The sequence below is a fragment of the Chiloscyllium plagiosum genome, unplaced genomic scaffold (genome assembly GCF_037043375.1).
Source record: "Chiloscyllium plagiosum isolate Xiang-an unplaced genomic scaffold, Cpla_swu_hap1 HiC_scaffold_20, whole genome shotgun sequence".
In the NCBI taxonomy this organism is placed as follows: Eukaryota; Metazoa; Chordata; class Chondrichthyes; order Orectolobiformes; family Hemiscylliidae; genus Chiloscyllium; species Chiloscyllium plagiosum.
In genome coordinates this window covers 45501732-45521592 of record NW_028270158.1, presented here as the reverse complement: position 1 = coordinate 45521592, position 19861 = coordinate 45501732, and the positions used below count along the sequence as shown (strand labels likewise).

Below are 19861 nucleotides of genomic sequence, written 5' to 3'. Positions count from 1 at the left end.
GCATGGCAAGATATCATCTGGAGTCATGCCACAGCTACAGAAAGGTCTGTCTTCCAAACTAAATGATCTCCTATCTTCTTCCCCTCCCGTACAGCTTGTGGTGCCACTTACTTGATGCTGAGTGCACTCCTCTGAAGGACTATCCCCTCCTCATCATCCAAAGTGGAAAACCAGTTTGAGCATGCATTTGTCTCAGGGCAGTCCTGTACTGATATCTACTTGCATACCCTAAGCTGCACCTACCTCCGTAAGTGTGCTTTCAACCTCATCCTCTGCCTCATAGATGCACAGCAATAACTGCAGCCAAAGCTTGAATTCAGCCATAAGCTCAAGCTTATGCAGGTGGTGAAGTTTCTTGTAATTGTTTGTTTTGAACGTATGGTACATTCATAACTTCTCACATTCCAAACATTAGGAACAGGAGTAGGCCAGTCAGCCTGTTATGCCTGCTCTACTACTTAACATGATCATGGCTGATCGAAAATTTCAATGCCTTTTGCCCACACTATCCATAAGCATTTATGCCATTGCTAACCAGAAATCCATCAATCCCTTCTTTAAACATAGTCAAAGATTAAGCTTCCACAGCACTGTCCTGTAGAAAATTCCAAATATTCGCAACCCTCATGAGGAAAACTTTATTTATTCATCTTGGTCATAACTGGCCATCACCCTCTTTTTTTTTTGAAATTGTGTCATAGTTTTAGAACTGGGGGTATCTCTTAATTGTATCTACCTTGTCTATCTCTTTTAAATATTTTAAAGGTTTCAATGAGATTGCCTCTCCTTGAGAAACTCTAAAGCATATATGTCAACTTTTCACCATCTGTCTTCACTGATCAGTCTTGCCATTACGGGAGAAAGTCTGGTGAGCCTTAATTTGTTTAGTCTCTATGGTAATCATATCTTTCTTAAAGACAGGTGATTAAAACTACACTCAGAACTCCAGGTGCTATCTATCCAAGCCTCTACACAATTGACTAAACACTACAATCACTACTCCTGTACTTCAAATCCTCTTGTGATAAAGGCTAATGTTCCATTAATCTTCCCAACAGCTTGCTGCAACCGCATTTTAACCTTTAGTGAGTTATTAGCAAGGTCTCGTAGGTCCCTTTTGTATACTTACACTTTCTAACTTCAGGCTGTTTGAGACATGCTCTACACATTTGTTCCTCTACTAAAGTAGATAGCCTCATGTTATTCTGTATTGTATTCCATCTTTGATAATTATTGCTCACCCAGTCAGCCTATCCAAATGCTCCTGAAACCAATTTACATCTTTCTCACAACACACATTCCTGCTTAGCTTTGTCATCGGCAAATTTAGAAATTTTATGCTTGATCCCCACATCAAAATCATTATAAATTGTGTAATCTGCCAGCATGGCTGACTGACTGTTAGACGATTCTTACTTCATGTAGGTATATTTTCTCTGTCCCATGTATTTAATTTTGCTAACCAATATCCTGGAGAGAACCTTATCAAAAGCCCTCTGAAAACCCAAATATACTATGTCTGTTGACTTCACTTTAACAACTGTGAGGAGCATGCTCAGAAACTTCAATTCAAGTGTTCCACTTTCCAAACTGTCCTGCCATATTTCTAACTCTGATTTCAAAATTAGAAATTGCTGGAAAAGTTCAGCGGGGTCTGGCAGCCTGAAATTTGCACTCATTTTGCAAGCTGCTGCTTTACATTCTTTGGAGTTTTACTGTAAGAACCAACTAAAACTTCTACCTAATTAACCATCCAGCACTGTCCAGTGGAGCTTGTTTACCCTGCTTAAGAAAAGAAGAAACTTGCCTTACTTTCTTCCTGGCTTTAATTCTTAGCACAGTTTAAAAATAAAAGTTAATTGCTTGCTACGCACCACATTTTTTGAAATATATTAACACTTTAACTCGCCACTGAGCACACTTTTTTTGCATTTGAAATCTGCATTCCTTCAAAAGTCTCCACCTCTGAGTTAGAGGCTGAAACTTTGGAGGGCTGCAACTTGTAGACTTTGTTTCTTGAGAATTGCCATTTAATTTGATTGCTCTAAGGTAGTACAGAACTTAAAGTGAATAGGGCACCATTTGTTGAAGCTTTTCACTATGCACTTACCAGGACAATTTCCAGGATTTACATTTTTTAACACAAAAGTTCCTCTTCTTTTCAGACTGAAATTGTTCAGTCGAGACTGATGCGATACAAAGTAGGTAACATCCATTCATTGTTTTATTCCTCAGGACAATATTTTGACCAATTGCTTTAAAATTTAAACAAAGCTTGGCAATTAACTGTGTCGGAATCTCCATGTGTCATTTGCATAAAAGTACTTAATGGGTAGAAGGTTAGCAATCATTGTGTTCAAGACTAATTTTCATATGATATCCAACAAAGATATTATCAGGAGCTGAGTCTAGCAGACATCCCATGTTAACACTGTTTGGCCACACATGGTGTCATTGAAACTGAACTCTGATGCATGAGTTACTGAGTTCAAAACTTTAATGAACTCTCATTTGATTTGGACAGTGACAGTTAACCATTGGTTAACACCACCAATCAGCATTAGTGGGTGTATGCTCTATGGCAATGTCTCTACCAATTAGAATTCACTTACTATGAAATCAGAACACTCCTGTCAAGCAATACGGAAGATGGTTTTTCCCTTTAAATTTGTGAATTGTCTGAAGGTTGTCTTGCACCCATCCAAAAAGTTTTTTTTTTCAGTAATAATTATTGATTAATGCAGTTAACCGACTCATTAATGTAATGAAATAAAATAAATGTTTGTTTTGTACAGGATACAACTGTAAATCAAAGGTGGTCACTTGATTGAGATTTTTTTAAAGGAAAAAGGTATACTTTTATACAAAACAGTCTTTATAACTTCAGTCAGGTTGGAGACTAGTACAATTGCAACATTTAAAAGGCATTTGGATGGGTATATGAATAGGAAGGGTTGGAGGGCTATGGGCTGGGTGCTGGCAGGTGGGACTAGGTTGGAATGGGATATCTGGTCAGCATGGACGAGTTGGACCAAAAGGTCTGTTTCCGTGCTGGATGTCTCTATGACTCTATCAGGCTGATATGAAGTTGTAGGTTGCCTTGTTTGAATTCATTTTTTTCAGACTCTGACTTTAGGGCCATCCGGTACCTGACTAGCTAGCAATGACATTTCTCTGAACTCTCCTTTTATTCCTTAAATAATCAAGACTTCAATTCATACAGTGTTTATGTATGTCAAAGAAACACTGTCTTTATCGTGTCTGTTGTTCTATCCAGTTACCCTGTCTGGACTTGTGGCACATCTCTCTGGTCAGCACGTCCTGTGGTGTGGCTTGAACTCAGACTTCTGGCCCAGTGGTAGGGACACACCGCTACACTATAATATCCTAAACAATGGCAAGCAATGTTATCTGACTGTATAGTTTGTTTATGTTTGGTTTCATCATTTGTGGTAGTTCAGGCTAGAATAAAGCTGAACAAATTTGTTTTATTTGATTTGGTGGTCTTCCAAAACAGAGAAATCATTAAGGCAAATTAGTACTTTAACATTACAAACTTTTCAAATATCCAGTTTTAATATAACTAGCTTTTTTAAACATTTCTTCAAAAAAAAACTTAAGGCAAGTTGGCTTGTTGGATGATCTTGTTGGACTGAGTTGGCATTGGATTTGAAGCATCTCATGAAGACATTGCTGGACTTTAAGGAGAGTTTGTCTCCTACAAATAATGGTCTAAATTCTTCAATTGCGTTAAAATCAATTCACATTGAAGAAACCTAGGTTATAGAACTGACTAGGCAAAGGTGAGGACTGCAGACGCTAGAAATCAGAGTCTAGGTTAGAGTTGTGCTGGAAAAGCACAGCAGGTTAGGCAGCATCCGAAGAGTAGGAAAATCGACGTTTCGGCAAAAGCCCTTCATCAGGATTTTATAGAACTGACTGTAATTTGGAAAGGGTGTTGATAGCCTGGAACTCAGTTTTTCAGAGAGCACATACTCAGCTATCATGTAGTTCAGTGATTAAATTTGCAGTTGTTTTGGTTTGAGGCATTCTGTAGGTTGAATGGTTTCCATCTGTTCTATAAACTGGCTCCATTCTTCTGGATTATTTGCTGTCGATGCTGCAGCATGGAAGACAGAAGTGGCTTTCTTCTTGTTTGGCTCTACTCTGTACTGAGAACTAGTGGTGGTTGTGTTTAACATTGTAGAGTCAACAGAGAATAACAATTTTAAGGCTAACCAAATTCAAGGAGGACTTCCTTTCTTCACAGTTGACAGAGTTGAAAAATTAAAATATAACCCAATGAGGAAGAAAGATGGTAAAGGGGATTTTAAAAAAAAACCCATGACTAAACAAGGAGGTCAAGGACAATTTTAAGTCAAAAACTAAAGTATACCATATTGCAAAGGCCATTGGCAGGCTGGAAGATTGGAAGACTTTCAGACATAAAGGGATACCAAATTAATAAGAGCTAAAGTAAATTATTAAACTAGCACAAAATGTCAAAAAGGATAGCAAAAGATTCTACAGGGATAGAAAAGGGAAGAGAAGTCGGTAAGGTGAACATTGGTCCCTTAGACAGTGAAACCAAAGTTAATAGTGGGGAACACTGAAATGGTAGAGATGCCAAATCAATACTCTACCTTAGTTTTCACAGTGGAGGACAATAGTGCCATTCCTAATGGAACGGGCAAGTCAAGGCTATAGAAAGGGTAGAACTTGGAACAATCAACATCAATAAGGAAAAGGTACTCAGCAAACTATTAGGATTCAGGGCAGACAAGACCCCCATGCCTGATGTCCTACATTGTAGGGTATTAAAAGAAGTGGGGCACAGATAGTGGATCCATTGATTACAACATTCCAAACTTCTCTGGACACGAGAAAGATTCCAGTGAACTGGGAAAATGCCAATGTAATGCCCTTCCCCAACAAGGGAGGGAGACAATTTGTGGGAAATTACAGTCCAGTTAGTTTAACATTTGTTGGGAAAGTGACAGAATTAATCATCAAAGAAGCAATATCGGGACATTTAAAAAGTCAAAACGCTATCCATCAGAGTCAGCATGGTTTTATGAAGGGCAAATCATGTTTAACTAATTTTCTAGAGTTCTTCAAATATATAACCAGCAAAGTGGATAATGGGGATCCTGTAGATATAATACATCTGGACTCTTTGAAGGCATTTGATAAGGTGCCACACAAAGTTAATTCACAAGGTTGGATCATATGGGATTAGCTTGGATAGATGATCAGCTAATAAACAAAAGACAGTCTCAGAATAAATTTTTTTCTTGGATGGCAAGATGTAACTAGTGGGGTGCCACAGGGCTTGTTCCTTACACCCCAGCTATTTACAATCTATATTAACAATTTGGATACATGGATAGAAGGCTGTCTTGCCAAATTTGCGGATGACACAAAAATATGCAGGATGGTGAATTGCAATGAAGAAATATGAGCCTAGCAAATGTACATAAGTTAGGAGAGTGGGTCAAAATATGGCAGGTGGAGTTTAATGTGGATAAGTGTGAGGTCTAGGATTTTGGTCAAAAAAAAAGGAAGGTTTCCTGTTATCTAAATGGGAGAGACTTCAGGGTGTTCCAGTGCAGAGGGATCTGGGTGTCATGAGTCACAGAAAGTTAGCATGCAGGTACAGCAGATAATAAAGCAAATGGAATGTTGTTTTTTATAGCTAAAGGAATAGAATCTTAAAGGTAAGAAAGTATTGCTGCAAATATGCAAGGCATTGGTAAGTTTGCATCTGGTGTATTGTGCGCGGGTATAGTCCCCTTATTTGAAGAAAGATGTTGGAGGCAGTTCGGAGGAGGTTCACCAGATTGGTCCCAGAGATGAGGGGAGTTTCATATGGAGAGATTGAACAATTTAGGCCTATACTCTCTGGAACTTAGAATGAGGGGAGATCAAATTGAGGTATTCAAGATGATAAAAGGTATGGATAAAATAGACGTGGAGCAGTTCCCCACATTCTAGGATGAGAGGTTATAATCTTAGGATAAGGGGTAGCAAATTTTAAGAGTTGAGGAGAAACTACTTCTCCCAAAGGGTTGCAAATCCTTGGAATTTGCTACCCCAACAATGAATAAAATTTAAAGAGGAGTTAGAGTTTTAATTGGTAATGGATTGAAGGGTTATGGGGAGAAGGTAGGAAAATGGGGGTGAGGAGCATATCAACCATGATCGAATGGCAGAGCAGGTTTGATGGGCTGAATGGCCTAATTCTGCTCCTACATTTTATGACCTCACAGATGTTCATAAAAAGTTCATGTATTTCAATTGGTGTAGTTCTTGCATTGAGTATCATTCTTTGGTGTCTCTAAGTGGGTGGAAACTGTTCTATGGCTGTGGAGGAGATGATTGAGGAGGATCCCGACCTCTCCGCCCCCACCCCAGTCTGACCTATCACCCTCACCTTGACCTCTTTCCACCTATCACATTTCGGACGTCCCTCCCCCAAGTCCCTCCTCCCTACCTTTTATCTTAGCCTGCTGGACAAACTTTCCCCATTCCTGAAGAAGGGCTTATGCCCGAAACGTCGATTCTCCTGTTCCCATAATTGAGTTTTACACTAGTTTTCAAATCTGCAATGTCTAGATATTGAAGAAAGCCTCCTTTCTCTGGCCCTAACCATCTTTACAGGAAAGCTGTGGATCAGAGTTATTGTGATATTTTACTCCAGTGTTTACTTAAATATCTATTTGGTGCCTTCCATTTCTCTTCCATAAAAATATTAAATATTGAAATCAATCTCCTTGTTATTTGCAGGAATGGCAAAGCAAGTAACCCATCACAAGATTCCTTAGCTTTGTGACACAGCCTGGTCAGATTGGGTTAATCATTGCAAACAATGTATATTTAAAGAATTTGGGTGTTTTTTCATTCCTAACATAATATGATGTATCATCTTCCCTTTTTTTGTCCTCGCCCCAGCCACCAAAAAGGTTCAGTTCTCACAAAATGAAGCTGTATTGAAAGTGAATACTGAAATTGACAGCATTCTATTTTTTGTCTTTTAAATCACAACTTTTTTGAATATAGTTACAAGACTGATTTTTTAAAAATAATCTGTTCATGGAATGTGGGTATCAGTCGTCAGGCTTACTGTTGTTGTCCATCCCTAATTGGTGCTTTAACTCAGTAGCCTTCTAGGGCAGAGAACAGTTAAGAGTCAACTGCATTGTTGCAGGTTTGGTGTCACATATAGGCAAGATTAGGTAAGGAAGACCTGTTTCCTTTCCTAAATAACGTTAGTGAATTTGAATACTTGGAAATCATGAATTTTTAAATGTATGGCTCTTTATGCAACATGGTCTTAAAACTTATGTTAAAATGCAATAAATTTAAAATATTGTAGTTTCTTTGATATTCACTCCTGTTTATCAGTAGATATTTTTAACCAAAAAAAATGGAGTGTGAGAAATGGTGTTTTATTTCTACTTAGAAAATGTACATTAAACAATGACCTTTATGTCTTTGGTTTTGAGTTACTTTCTTGACTGAACTCAAAATTTGCTAGTGTTAATAGTTCACTGTAGACTTCTCTTTGGTGTAACACAAAATTTGGGATTTTTTCCTCATATGTTCAGTTGTTTCTCTTTTTGACTAGGCCATTTCAAATATAGAAGAAAACTGAGAACAGTGGAGTAGTAATTTTATCAGCTATAGGTTAGTGAGCAGTCTCTTCTGATGAGGCAAGGACCAAAGATTTCTTTCCATAAAGGACGTTAGTGAATTGATGTACTTGCAAAGCATTAGTTTTGAAATTTATAATTCTTTATGCGGCATATTCTAAAGTTTTAAATTCATTACATTTCAACAATGGTGCTGTTCAAACCCAATTCAGAGACTTGAATGGTTTAGCTGACACGTTCATTGCGATAGGATAGTTCAGAGGGCTGGACAGCCAGCTTGAGATGAGCGTGAAATCAGAATGGGTTCCTGCACTGGTTGAGGGTACTTCTCAGCCTTACTCCTTGCTTGAAGAATGGTGACCCTCAAGTTAACCATTCACTACCAGTCATCTCTATCTGATGAAAAAGTAGCCCAATGGTTCTCTGAGACTTTGGCAGATTTGCTGCTGGCACATGTGACAGCTGAGGTGCCAGAAACACATCCAATCCCTAACTGACTGGCTGTTCACTGTTCCCTGACCTCATAAGCTGCCTGGTCTCCCAAAGCATTAAAAACAAGCTAAAATACAACGGTGGACAGCTTGTAACAGCTGAGAAAGTAATGTGAGCATCCTAGAGTTTGCAGCATCCAAATATTTGCTAAAGTGAATGCATGTTAAGGAAACAAGCTAAGAGTCAGAAGAAATATGAGTCATTATGAGCTCAAAAGCATCCTGTGTAAATGCATGAGAACTTGGCTATCTCTGCGCAAAACAGTCTGGCAGAGGCATACAAACCATAGGTGTGTGACAACTCCAAAATGAAGGGTCCAAGGTCTGAAATGGTATGAGTTGATATAAGAGCAGGCATGATGCACGAAGGCAGGTGATTTGCCAATGCAGGCTTGTGTGAATGAATGATGTTGACCAAGGAGCATGCAGGGTCATTGTACAGGCATGATGGTCTGACCAGGTATTCAGCAATTTGCAGCCACCACTTACCTGCTCTCTCTACCTATCGGGAATTTGCGCCATTTGGTTCCATGGTGGAGATTATGACAAATTGGAAGAGTGGTGTATGTGAGATGTTTGGGGTATGAATGATATGCAAATACATGGGAATAAAGTAGCAGGCACCCATGAGCAAGATCTAAAGTTGCTATTTAAGGCTCATGAGGAAAACCTTTCTCTGTCAAACACTAATTTTTCACCATACTTGCCATTATTCTAGCCACATCAGGAAAAGGAAAGTTGTGTCCCAAGATTGTTTTCTGTAAAAATAGAACACCGTGTGGATCAAAAAAAATGTAAAGGTCTGCTTCAATATTCCTTTACTGTTTAATAGCAGAGCAATAATTAATTGGAGGATTTCCATTGAAATTGGCTGTGAAAATATTTTTGGGAAGAGCCCTTAATTTCCCAACATTTCCAATTTCTATAGGTGAAATGCAAATCATTTTTCCTTAAATTATTTTTGTGTTAAAATGACATTAATGGAATTGATGGTGTCAGGTCTGAATGCTTTTCAAAACAAGGCAAAAATGCAGTACCAGCATATCAATGAGTTGGTGCAAAATTAAAAAAAAAAGAAATAGCTTCATTATCTCAAACAAGAAACTCGATGTAGCAATAATCACTGGAATTTTTTTTAAGTGAAGGTCCACATTCTTGCCTGAATGGAGACCCACCTTGCCTAAACTTGACTCATCACCAAGTGGAGGCATTCCACTTATCCTGAAGCTTCCTCCTTGACAGCAGTAATACCAATACACTTAACATAGTGTAAATACTAGCTGGGTGTGTCTGAAGAGAATAACCTGTACTTTGGCAGATTACTCGAGGGGTGAAATTTATTTTTATTTAATACTTTGACTTTGCACGAATGCAAAAATACAGGGAAATTATTGAACAAACAATTCCTCTCTTGGATTTCCCTTTCACTAATATGTTAATCATTTATGAGGAATCCTAAATTTGTGCAATCATGTTCTACGTTTGCTACATTACATTCACCTGCCATCTCCTGCATTGGAACTCCCTAGTTTTTGCTCACTGGATGAATATTGATGTTTACTAAACAGTCTCAATTTGTTGCTAGGCAAATAGGGAAGATTGCGTTAAGGTGTGGCCTGTGAATCTCTAACTTGTATGACATTATAAATAGTATAATATTGCAGTCTGGTGGAGAAAAGAAATTTCTTAGACTTCTTTATGCAATCAATGTATAGTTTTGTTGGTTACTTATTCATGCGACATATTGTGGTCATGAAATACTCGATTGTTAAGTAGATACTTGGAACTACAAGCTTTTGAGTTTAAGACTAACTTGATGAAATTCTTTAGGCTTGCTAAGGCCTGGAATTTATTTATTCTACTTCAAAAAGTTGAAGTCTTATAGGGATGGTTCAGTCCAGCATTGAGCTTTAGGAACCCAATCAGACAGAGGAAAATTCTTGTCATTGGATGTTCTTGCCACCTTTTCTGTAGGGCTGTTATTGGAGGGTGTGAGGTTATCTGGGTAAGTAGAATTCAGGAAAATGCATCAGACCTTTTTCAGAGCTACTGTAGAGTTTCAGCATACATTGCACATTATCCATTCTGTCTGGATTATGTCGCACAGGCAAAGAGCTGAATTTTGAAATTGTATTTGGAAAGTATCTGACAATTAGTGACAGGTCTTACAGTTAAGAGGGCACTGAGTAGAATGCAAACCCTAACACTGTTATTAGGATTATTTAATCTCCCTTGATACTTTTTCCCTGTCTGGTTGATTCTTTAAAAGTACTTTGTCTTTGGTTTCCATCTCCCTGAGGACTTCAGGCCAAACTATACTCAACAACCTGCTGTGAAAACTTTACTCATATTTTGGTAGCTGTGACAAATTACACCACTGCACCTGAGAAAATCTTCAAAATTCTAAATCAATTAACAGCATTCTAAATAAAACAACTAAGTAATTTTTTTAAGGTCTGTTTGCCCTAACTCCCAATGCTAAAAGATCCTTTTAAACAAAATCCTAGGATCTGGATCTGCATCTTGCACAAGAACTAATTTGTTCTTCATCGAGCCAAACTCTGTGAGACCCAAATATTTGCTGAAATCTTTCAACTAGTTTTGAGAGATATCGTTTACAGACAGACTAACAAACCAGTTAAAAATATTACCTGCTCCCACTTTGCGTATCATTAAGAGGATGCCCCAAAACACTTGACTGTATTCCTCTTAGTGTATTACAAAGGAACGAAGGGTCACATGTTCCAAGAGAATGTCAATAGTAGCAGCAATACTGTCAGCCTGGAATGAGATCTTTCTCTGGAATCCTGCGTATGTTATCAGCCCATCCCCTCAGTGAGACAATTTTAAGAATTCCAGGAATTTTCACTATAGCCAGATTTCCTATTTGAGTGAAAGAAAATTACTAAATTAAAACTTATCAACTGCAGCCAGATTATTTCATACTGATAACTGAGATAAATATTACCTCAACTAAATTCCTACAAGACCTAGCTATGCTACTAAAGGCTTTACATAAACCCCCAAACACTGAACTATAATTACTTGGAAGCATGTTTATGCTGTTTGGCTATATGTTTGCCTTGAGCAATAGATGACCAAGAACAACATGTGTGCATCGTTTGGATAGAATAATGATATTGCACTGGATTTTTCCTGTGAGCTTCTGAATCCCTCTCTCTGTCTCAAATAAGGATCAAAAGCCTGCAACATGTAGAGAAATAATAACTTGGTGCATAGTTCCTTGGAATAGCCAAATGATGATGAGGACAGGCTCATCCAATTCTGGGCAACATGCACAATAGCAGCCAAAGATCATTTGAACCATAAACCTGGTCAATAAGATTTTGAATTCTACATTCTCATCTACCCTGATAACCTTTATTTTCTTGCCTAATAGTAATCTACAGTTCATTCTGCTAAAACGTGTATTTCAATAATGTGGATTCGCTGTAACAATAATGAATTGGGACACTGTTTCTAAAGCATGAACTTCAAATGTGTGTTGGCTGTAACGCCATTACATCACCAACACTTTAAGCACTGTTTCTAACGTACGATTTTTTTAATATAATGCAGGGTTGCACAAGAACACATCATTGTGTCATAGGAGAACTACCTGTATCTACCTCTGTTTAAAAATTGTCAATGACCCTACTTTCACCAACTTCTGAAGCAGAGTTCCAAAGTTGGATAACCCTCTAAAAGGAAGCAAAATCTCAGCTCTGTCCTAAAGAACAACCCTTGGTTTTAAAACAGTACTCTTGAATCCTGGATTCACCCAGAAGAGGAAAATCCAGGCTATTCAGGACTTCATGCACTTACATCAAGTCACTATTCCTTCTTCTAGACTCTAATTGAAATGAGTCAAGCTTGTGTTCACAAGACAATCCATGCAATCCAGTTATCAATCTGGTAAACATCATCTGAACCACCTTCAATGCATTTGCATCCATCTTTGAGATTAAAAGTGCATAAGTATTTGAGTTGTGGTCTTGCCACTATCCTGTTTAACTGAAGCATTACATTCTTATATGTTCAATTCTGCTCATAATACGGTTTGCTGCCTTATGTGCTGATCTGCATTCTAACTTTTTCTGGAACATTGTGTGCAATTCTGGTCTCCTTCCTATCGGAAAGATGTTGTGAAACTTGAAAGGGTTCAGAAAAGATTTACAAGGATGTTGCCAGGGTTGGAGGATTTGAGCTATAGGGAGAGGCTGAACAGGCTGTGGCTGTTTTCCCTGGAGCACCGGAGGCTGAGGGGTGACCTTATAGAGGTTTACACAATTAAGAGGGGCATGGATAGGGTAAATAAGCAAAGTCTTTTCCCTGGGGTCGGGGAGTCCAGAACTAGAGGGCATAGGTTTAGGGTGAGAGGGGAAAGATATAAGAGATCTGAGGGGCAACTCTTTCACGCAGAGGGTGTTACATGTATGGAATGAGCTGAGGAAGTGGTGGAGGCTTGTACAATTGCAACATTTAAGAGGCATCTGGATGGGTATATGAATAGGAAGAGTTTTCAGGGATATGGGCCGGATACTGGCAGGTGAGACTAGTTTGGGTTGGGATATCTGGTTGGCATGGACGGGTTGGACCGAAGGGTCTGTTTCCATGCTGTACATCTCTATGACTCTATGACTCATGTACTAGAACATTTAAATCCCTCTGCCCCTTCTAATTCTACAGTCATTCTCTATTTGAGTAACTGCTCTTTATTCCTGCCAAGGTGAACAATTTCACATTTTCCCACGTTCATGCAGATTTTCATCCATTTAAGTGATCTATATCCATCTGTAATAGAATTGTAGAGAAGTGCAGCATGGAAACAGACCCTTCGGTCCAACTTGTCCATGCTGACCAGATATCAACCCAATCCAGTTCCACTTGCCAGCACCTGGCCCATATCCCTCCAAACCCTTCCTATTCAGATACCCATCCAAATGCCTTTTAAATGTTGCAATTGTACCAGCCTCCATCACTTCCTCTGACAGTTCATTCCATATACGTACCACCCCCTGCGTGAAAAAGTTGCCCCTTAGGTCTCTTTTATATCTTTCCCCTCTCACCCTAAACCTATGCCCTCAAGTATTGGACTATTTCCCCCCCACCCCCACCCCAGGAAAAAGACTTTGTCTGTTTATCTTATCCATGCCCCTCATGATTTCATAAACCTCTATAAGGTCACCCCTCAGCCTCCAACACTTCAGGGAAAACAGCCTATTCGGCCTCTCCCTATAGCTCAAATTTTCCAACCTGGCAACATCCTTGTATATCTTTTCTGAACCCTTTCAAGTTTCACAACATCTTTCCGATAGGAAGGAGACCAGAATTGCACGCAATATTCCAACAGTGGCCGAACCAATGTCCTGTACAGCCATAACATGACCTCCCAATTCATATACTCAATGCTCTGACCAATAAAGGAAAGCACACCAAACGCATCTTTCACTATCCTATCTACCTGTGACTCCATTTTCAAGTAGCTATGAACCTGCACTCCAAGGTCTCTTTGTTCAGCAACACTCCCTAGGACCTTTGCATTAAGTGTATAAGTCCTGCTAAGATTTGCTTTCCCAAAATGCACCACCTCGCATTTATCTAAATTAAAGTCCATCTGCCATTTCTCAATCCATTGGTCCATCTGATCAAGATCCCATTGTAATCTGAGGTAACCTTCTTCGCTGTTCACTACACCTCCAATTTTGGTGTCATCTGCAAACTTACTAACTATACCTCTTATGCTCACATCCAAGTCATGTATATAAATGATGAAAAGTAGTGGACCTTAAGACTTCACAACTTGCTTGTTTATCTATTGTTGTGTCAGATACAAATTTAGCTACCATGCTTTCAGTCCCTTCATCTAAGTCATTGATGTAAATTTGTAGAATATTTAGGTCCCTGCAGACCTTTTCAGGATTTGTCACATTCTGCCAGTCAGACATTTGGATGCATGCTCTGTTTTCTGCCACCCAATCAATCATGTAAACATGCAAACCATGTGTACCATGTATACCATGTGCTTTTATTATTCTTGGGGCTCTTTGACCTTCTTGAAATCCAAGTGCTGCATGCCTGCAGTCTTTCCATTTATCTATAGTTTTGTTGATAACTCATTCATGACCCATATATTGGTGAAATTATCAATTGTTAAATATATCGTTGGAACTACAAACCTTTGAGGTTAAAGCGAGCTTGATGAAATTCTTTAGGCTTGCCAAATTGTTTGTTACTCCAAATAAATCCAACAAATTAGTTAAAAATGAGTTCCCTTTTATGAAACCATGCTGACTCTTTGCAATTACCTTGAATTTTGTTTTCAAATTACCCAACTATAACTCTTTAATGATCAGTTATAACACTTTTCTCAACTGATGTTGAGTTAACTGGGTTATAATTTCCTGCTTTCTTTTTGCCTACAGGGTTATATTTGTTAGGGTTATGAGCCAAGTTCTGGCAAATGGGACAAGATTAGGTTAAGATATCTGGTCAGCATGAACAAGTCAGACCGCATGAACAAGTCAGACCGAATGGTCTGTTTCTGTGCTGTACATCTCTATGACTCTGACATAATACAAAATCTAATATAATCTGTTCTCTGATTCTTAGAACAACATAGTCTAGAATCAATCTCAAAAGCATTGAGTTCTCCATCCAGGCTACTATTGCCAATGTTTTTTTGCCAGTTTATATGTAAATTTAAAGTCACCCATGATATTGTCATCTCTTTTCCATAAGCACCCAATTATTTTTACTGTGCTCTTCATCTTACATTCATGATTACTTTTAGGGGCTGTAGACCACTCTCACGAGTGACTACTTTTCCCTACCATTCCTCATCTCCATCCAAACTGATTCTACTTCCTGATTTCCTGAATGGAAATCATCTCTAACTATAGCATAAATGCTATCCTTGATTTAACAGCGTTATCCTGAACCTATACCGAACTTCCTACGCTTCCTGAATATCCTATTTCCCTAAATATTCAGAACTCAATTCTTGTCACCCTTTAGACACATCTCTGCTTTGGCTATCTGATTATATTTACCGATTTCAATATGTGCCATCAAGTTGTTTACTTTAGGAATGCTACATGCTTTCAAATACAGAGCTTTTGTATTGTCTTTGTTATTTTTTACTAGATTTTAGTCATAATTTTTGGTCCATTTGTTGGTTTCTCTTTTTCTTTGTCCCTTCCTGCCATTGTGTACCAGCTTTTCCCATATTACTATATTCCTGTCTTGGATTGTCTTTGATATACTATGTCTTTCACATCTGATGCTTCAACTCCACTAGCTAGTTTGAAATCTTTTCTACTTGCCCAGTTATGCAGTTCACAAGAATATGCTCCCATCACATTTTGTGTGTTGAGTATCCCAAAGATATAGCCCACCCTTTACTGGAAATAAAGGCACCTACTCCAACATTTTTTATTTTAAAATGCATCTGGACAGGCAGATGAAGGCTCCATGTCTGTCCACCAACAGGAGATCACCTGGAGTAGGAATACTAGCTTCTGCTACCTGAGGGTTTTATCGTCATCTGTTAAACAAAGAGTCTTAGCCACTTTCATCACACCTTTTTTGAGCAGAAATTGTTTCAACTGCCTGGTGTGGTCTTTATGCTGGAAATATTTCTCCCCATAACTAATCCTTGAAGGTGTTGATGGATATTACCTATCACATGGAAGACATCCTCCTCCTGTGGCTCTATGGTGTTGGAACACTGTTGTCGTTTAAGGGTCATACTCCGGTGTCTGCAGGGTACTGACCAAACTGTCCACCATAAACGTGTCTTTACTAGACTTTCATCCACTTCCTGGATAACACAGTGGATGGATCGGAATTATTTTGGATCCTCATAAGGCAGCAGCCATTTAGAATATCCAACCTCCACAGATTTAATTCCAGTGATTCTTGGGCATAATTCAGACAGCAGTGCTGTGCAATGATCTCACAGAAAACTCTTGCAGTCATAGCGCTTCTAAGTAATTCTGATTATGGTCTCAGATTTGATATTCAGTTGGCCACAAGCGTTTAGATTAGATTAGATTAGATTACATTACAGTGTGGAAACAGGCCCTTCGGCCCAACAAGTCCACACCGACCCGCCGAAGCGAAACCCACCCATACCCCTACATTTACCCCTTACCTAACACTACGGGCAATTTAGCATGGCCAATTCACCTGACCCTGCACATCTTTTGGACTGTGGGAGGAAACCGGAGCACCCGGAGGAAACCCACGCAGACATGGGGAGAACGTGCAAACTCCACACAGCCAGTCGCCTGAGGCGGGAATTGAACCCGGGTCTCAGGCGCTGTGAAGCAGCAGTGCTAACCACTGTGCCACCGTGCTGCCCACAACCCTCGTGAATATAAGTCAGCTTGAGAAGATCCAATCAGAATATAATTTTCACTGATGCCCTTTAAAAATGCCTCTGAACATGTCCAGAGCACTGTTTATATCATGTCCCACAGCCATGTAAAACAAACTAAATACTGCGATATTTCTCATGATCAGAAATCTGTCCTAGGGTTTATTTTCTGCTCAATTCCAGCTTTCACACCAGATCAGGAATGTGGAGGAAACAGACACTGAGCTCGATTTTGGGAATATTGCCCCAGTGGTTTCCCTTTTTATACTGCCTTTCCAGATTTTTGTCAATATTTTGAGGATTGCATATGCCTCACCTTGATGCAATGACCCTGGGAAGCAGATGTATCTCATTTGCATTTGGGGGGGCATTCTCTATTGCTGACAGCAGAGCCACATAGTATTCTGTAAATGGAGAGCACAGGCCTGCAGACATTTCAAACACCATTGCAGCCATTGTCTCTAATTGTCTTAGTGCATTTTTCACAAAATTGGAACCATCATGGGAATGCCTGAGGATGTATCTTTTCGGCTTCCATGGAAATGTCTTCCTTTAATTATTGACTAACAATCCCAATGGACAGAAGTCAAACAGCTCGAGGACTCCACATCTGCAGTATTTGTTGCCAGCCTCACATCTATTTTGCCAATCATGATGTTCTCTCTGATAATGGTCCACAATTTGCCAATTACCTTTTTTAAGCACTTTGCCCAGCCATATGGATTATGTCACATCAACAGCAAACCTCAGTGTCCGTAAACCAATAGGGAGATGGTGAGAGGAGTCTGCACAATCAAGGCCCTACCCAAGACGAATGAGTATGAGGGTTTGACTGTTCGCAATTACTGTTCCTCAGCTGTCCCATGCCAGAACTCTGACTCAATCTCTTTTACTTTTCACCATTCAGTCACGATGGTTAGACAACTCCAATGGTGCCTCTTGCTATGTAATTTCCTCTACCCCCCCCCCCCCCCCCCCCCAGGCCTCCTGATACATTCTGTCAAGAAGAAAAGAGCAAGCTGTGAGTTGCTTGGTTAAATTGCCAGGGCACCTCTCCCTTGGAGCAGCTCTGCTGTTTCTAGCAAATTTGAAGAATGGTGACATTGATAGTGAGAGAAGCGTTAACACTTGAACTACAATAATGATTTAAAGGAATAATAATACAGAATGGACATTATGATGTTAAATGGATTGTTTAAGCTGTGAAGATATACTTTTAAATGAACAAACTATTTAAGAATCTGCAATTGTTCCCACAGGACAAGTCCTAATGGAAATTTCTGAAGTACACAAGAAAATCAACATGGATATGGAAGACAATGTAAGTACATTTTTAGTTTTGCAAACTTTAAAATAGCTTTAAATGTTTTACTTTTGTCTTGCAACTGAAACTTCAAGATTATTATATTTTCATAAGTTAAACTGACAGTCTGGTTGTTCATGACATCTTTTCTCTTTGTTCCTGATCTTATTAATTATTTAGTAGATGCAAGGTATTTACCAAGCATTTAGAAAAAGTAGATTGATTGATTTTAAGCTACTAATAGACCTTTTGATGTCCTGTTCTGAAGAGATGTCAAAAGATCCTAGAAACTCCGAGTAGAAGGGAATTAATTTGATTTAGTCACCATGGAAGTTTAATATTCGTTTTGAGAATCTCCAATAATGCTATTGGGAAATTTTCACTTTAGTTTTTGCCGAGAACCATTTTAGAAATTTTATATATCCCCTCCTCCTGCCCAATCATTAGCTCAAAAATCAATGACTGGACTTGAGGGACTGTTTTATTGAGAGAAACTATTTTGTCCCTATTAAATTACTCAACCCAATATCGATGAGAAAACCAATCTCATCTCATTAAATTTCTTTTTCTCAATCTTCAAGTTTAGGAAATTTCACAAAGATATCATCAGTGAATTGGAGAAAAAAACTGATCAAGATGTGAAATACATGAATGTAAGTATCTAATGTTTTGATTCTATGACTGACTAAGTCAGAATTACAATTGATGATTGTACTTCTGTAACAAGATACAAATGTAACCTCCATAGTTCAGGGAAAAAAATTCAACTTCCACAAGTACTGAATCTCCATTCCATCCTGTAGAGAGGTTATAATTTTAAAGACCTGATACATAAACATTTCCTGTTCTTACAAATGGCTACATTACGTTGTCCTGCATTGTGTTCCAACTTGCATGCAAATTGACTTGTGAACAAACTCCAGAACAGAACACTTTCACAATCCAGGGACTGTTTGTGTATCTAAAACAGATACAGCTGTGTAAGATAGCTTTGCAAAAGCACTTTTTACTTCTGTTAAAATAAATGCAGCGAACATTTGTGGATTTTGATCAATCAGTATTATAGGGCAAGTATGAAACTTTTATGCCTAAACTTCTCAGTTTCAGAAGCCAGTTTCTTATTTTTCTTAAGGCATTTGAACTGTAAGGAGAACTGAAATGCCAAATAAAAGCACTTTATATGTAATAGATACGTAAACCCTTGCCAGCACTCTTGTCTTAGATTAAGACCATAAGGCCACAAGATCATAAGACATAGGAGCAAAAATTAGGCCAAACAGTCCATCAAGTCTGCTCTGCCATTCCATCATGGCTGATAAGTTTCTCAACCCCTTTCTCCCATAACACTTGATCCTTTGATACTCAAGGACCTATCTATCTTGGTCTTAAATATACTCAATGGCTGCATCCACAGCCTTCTGTAGCAATGAACTCCATAGATTCACCACTCTCCGGCTGAACACGTTTCTCCTTATCTCTGTGCTAAAAGTTCTTCCCTTTACTCTAATGTTATGCCCTTTGGTACCAATCTCTTCTACCAATGGAAACATCTTCTCAACATCTACACTATCCAGGCCGTTCAGTATTCTGTATGTTTCAATTAGATCCCCCCTCATCCTTCTAAACGCCATTAATTATCAACCCAGAGTCCTCAAATGTCCCTCTAAAGTTAAGCTTTTCATTGTCTTGAACCTCCCATGAACACACTTCAGGGCCAGTACATCCTTCCTAAGATTAAGGAAAACTATGCGCAGTATATATGGCAATACTTCAAATGTGGTCTGTCTAGAGCCTTAAAGCTTCAGAAGTACATTCCTGCTTTTATATTCAAGTCCTCTCAAAATAAATGCCATCATTGCATTTGCCTTCCTAACTACTGACTCAATCTGCAAGTTTACCTTGAGAGTATCCTGGACGAGAACTCCCAAGTCTCTTTGCACTTCAGACTTCTGAATTTTCTCCCCAGTTAGAAAATATCCATGCCTCTATTCTTCCTACCAATGTGCATGATCTCACACTTTCCCACATTGTACTC

At 38.8% G+C, this 19861-nt stretch overlaps 1 protein-coding gene across 2 annotated transcripts in view; it reads left to right on the top strand.

The window, feature by feature from the left end:
* baiap2l1a (BAR/IMD domain containing adaptor protein 2 like 1a) overlaps window positions 1–19861 on the top strand; it is a 155782-nt gene that overhangs the window by 49145 nt on the left and 86776 nt on the right. For both annotated transcript variants that reach the window (XM_043711357.2, XM_087997907.1), the window contains exons 4-5: window positions 17783–17844; window positions 18408–18479. In XM_043711357.2, coding sequence (XP_043567292.2) covers window positions 17783–17844; window positions 18408–18479 — 134 coding nt within the window. The remainder of the gene's footprint in view (window positions 1–17782; window positions 17845–18407; window positions 18480–19861) is intronic.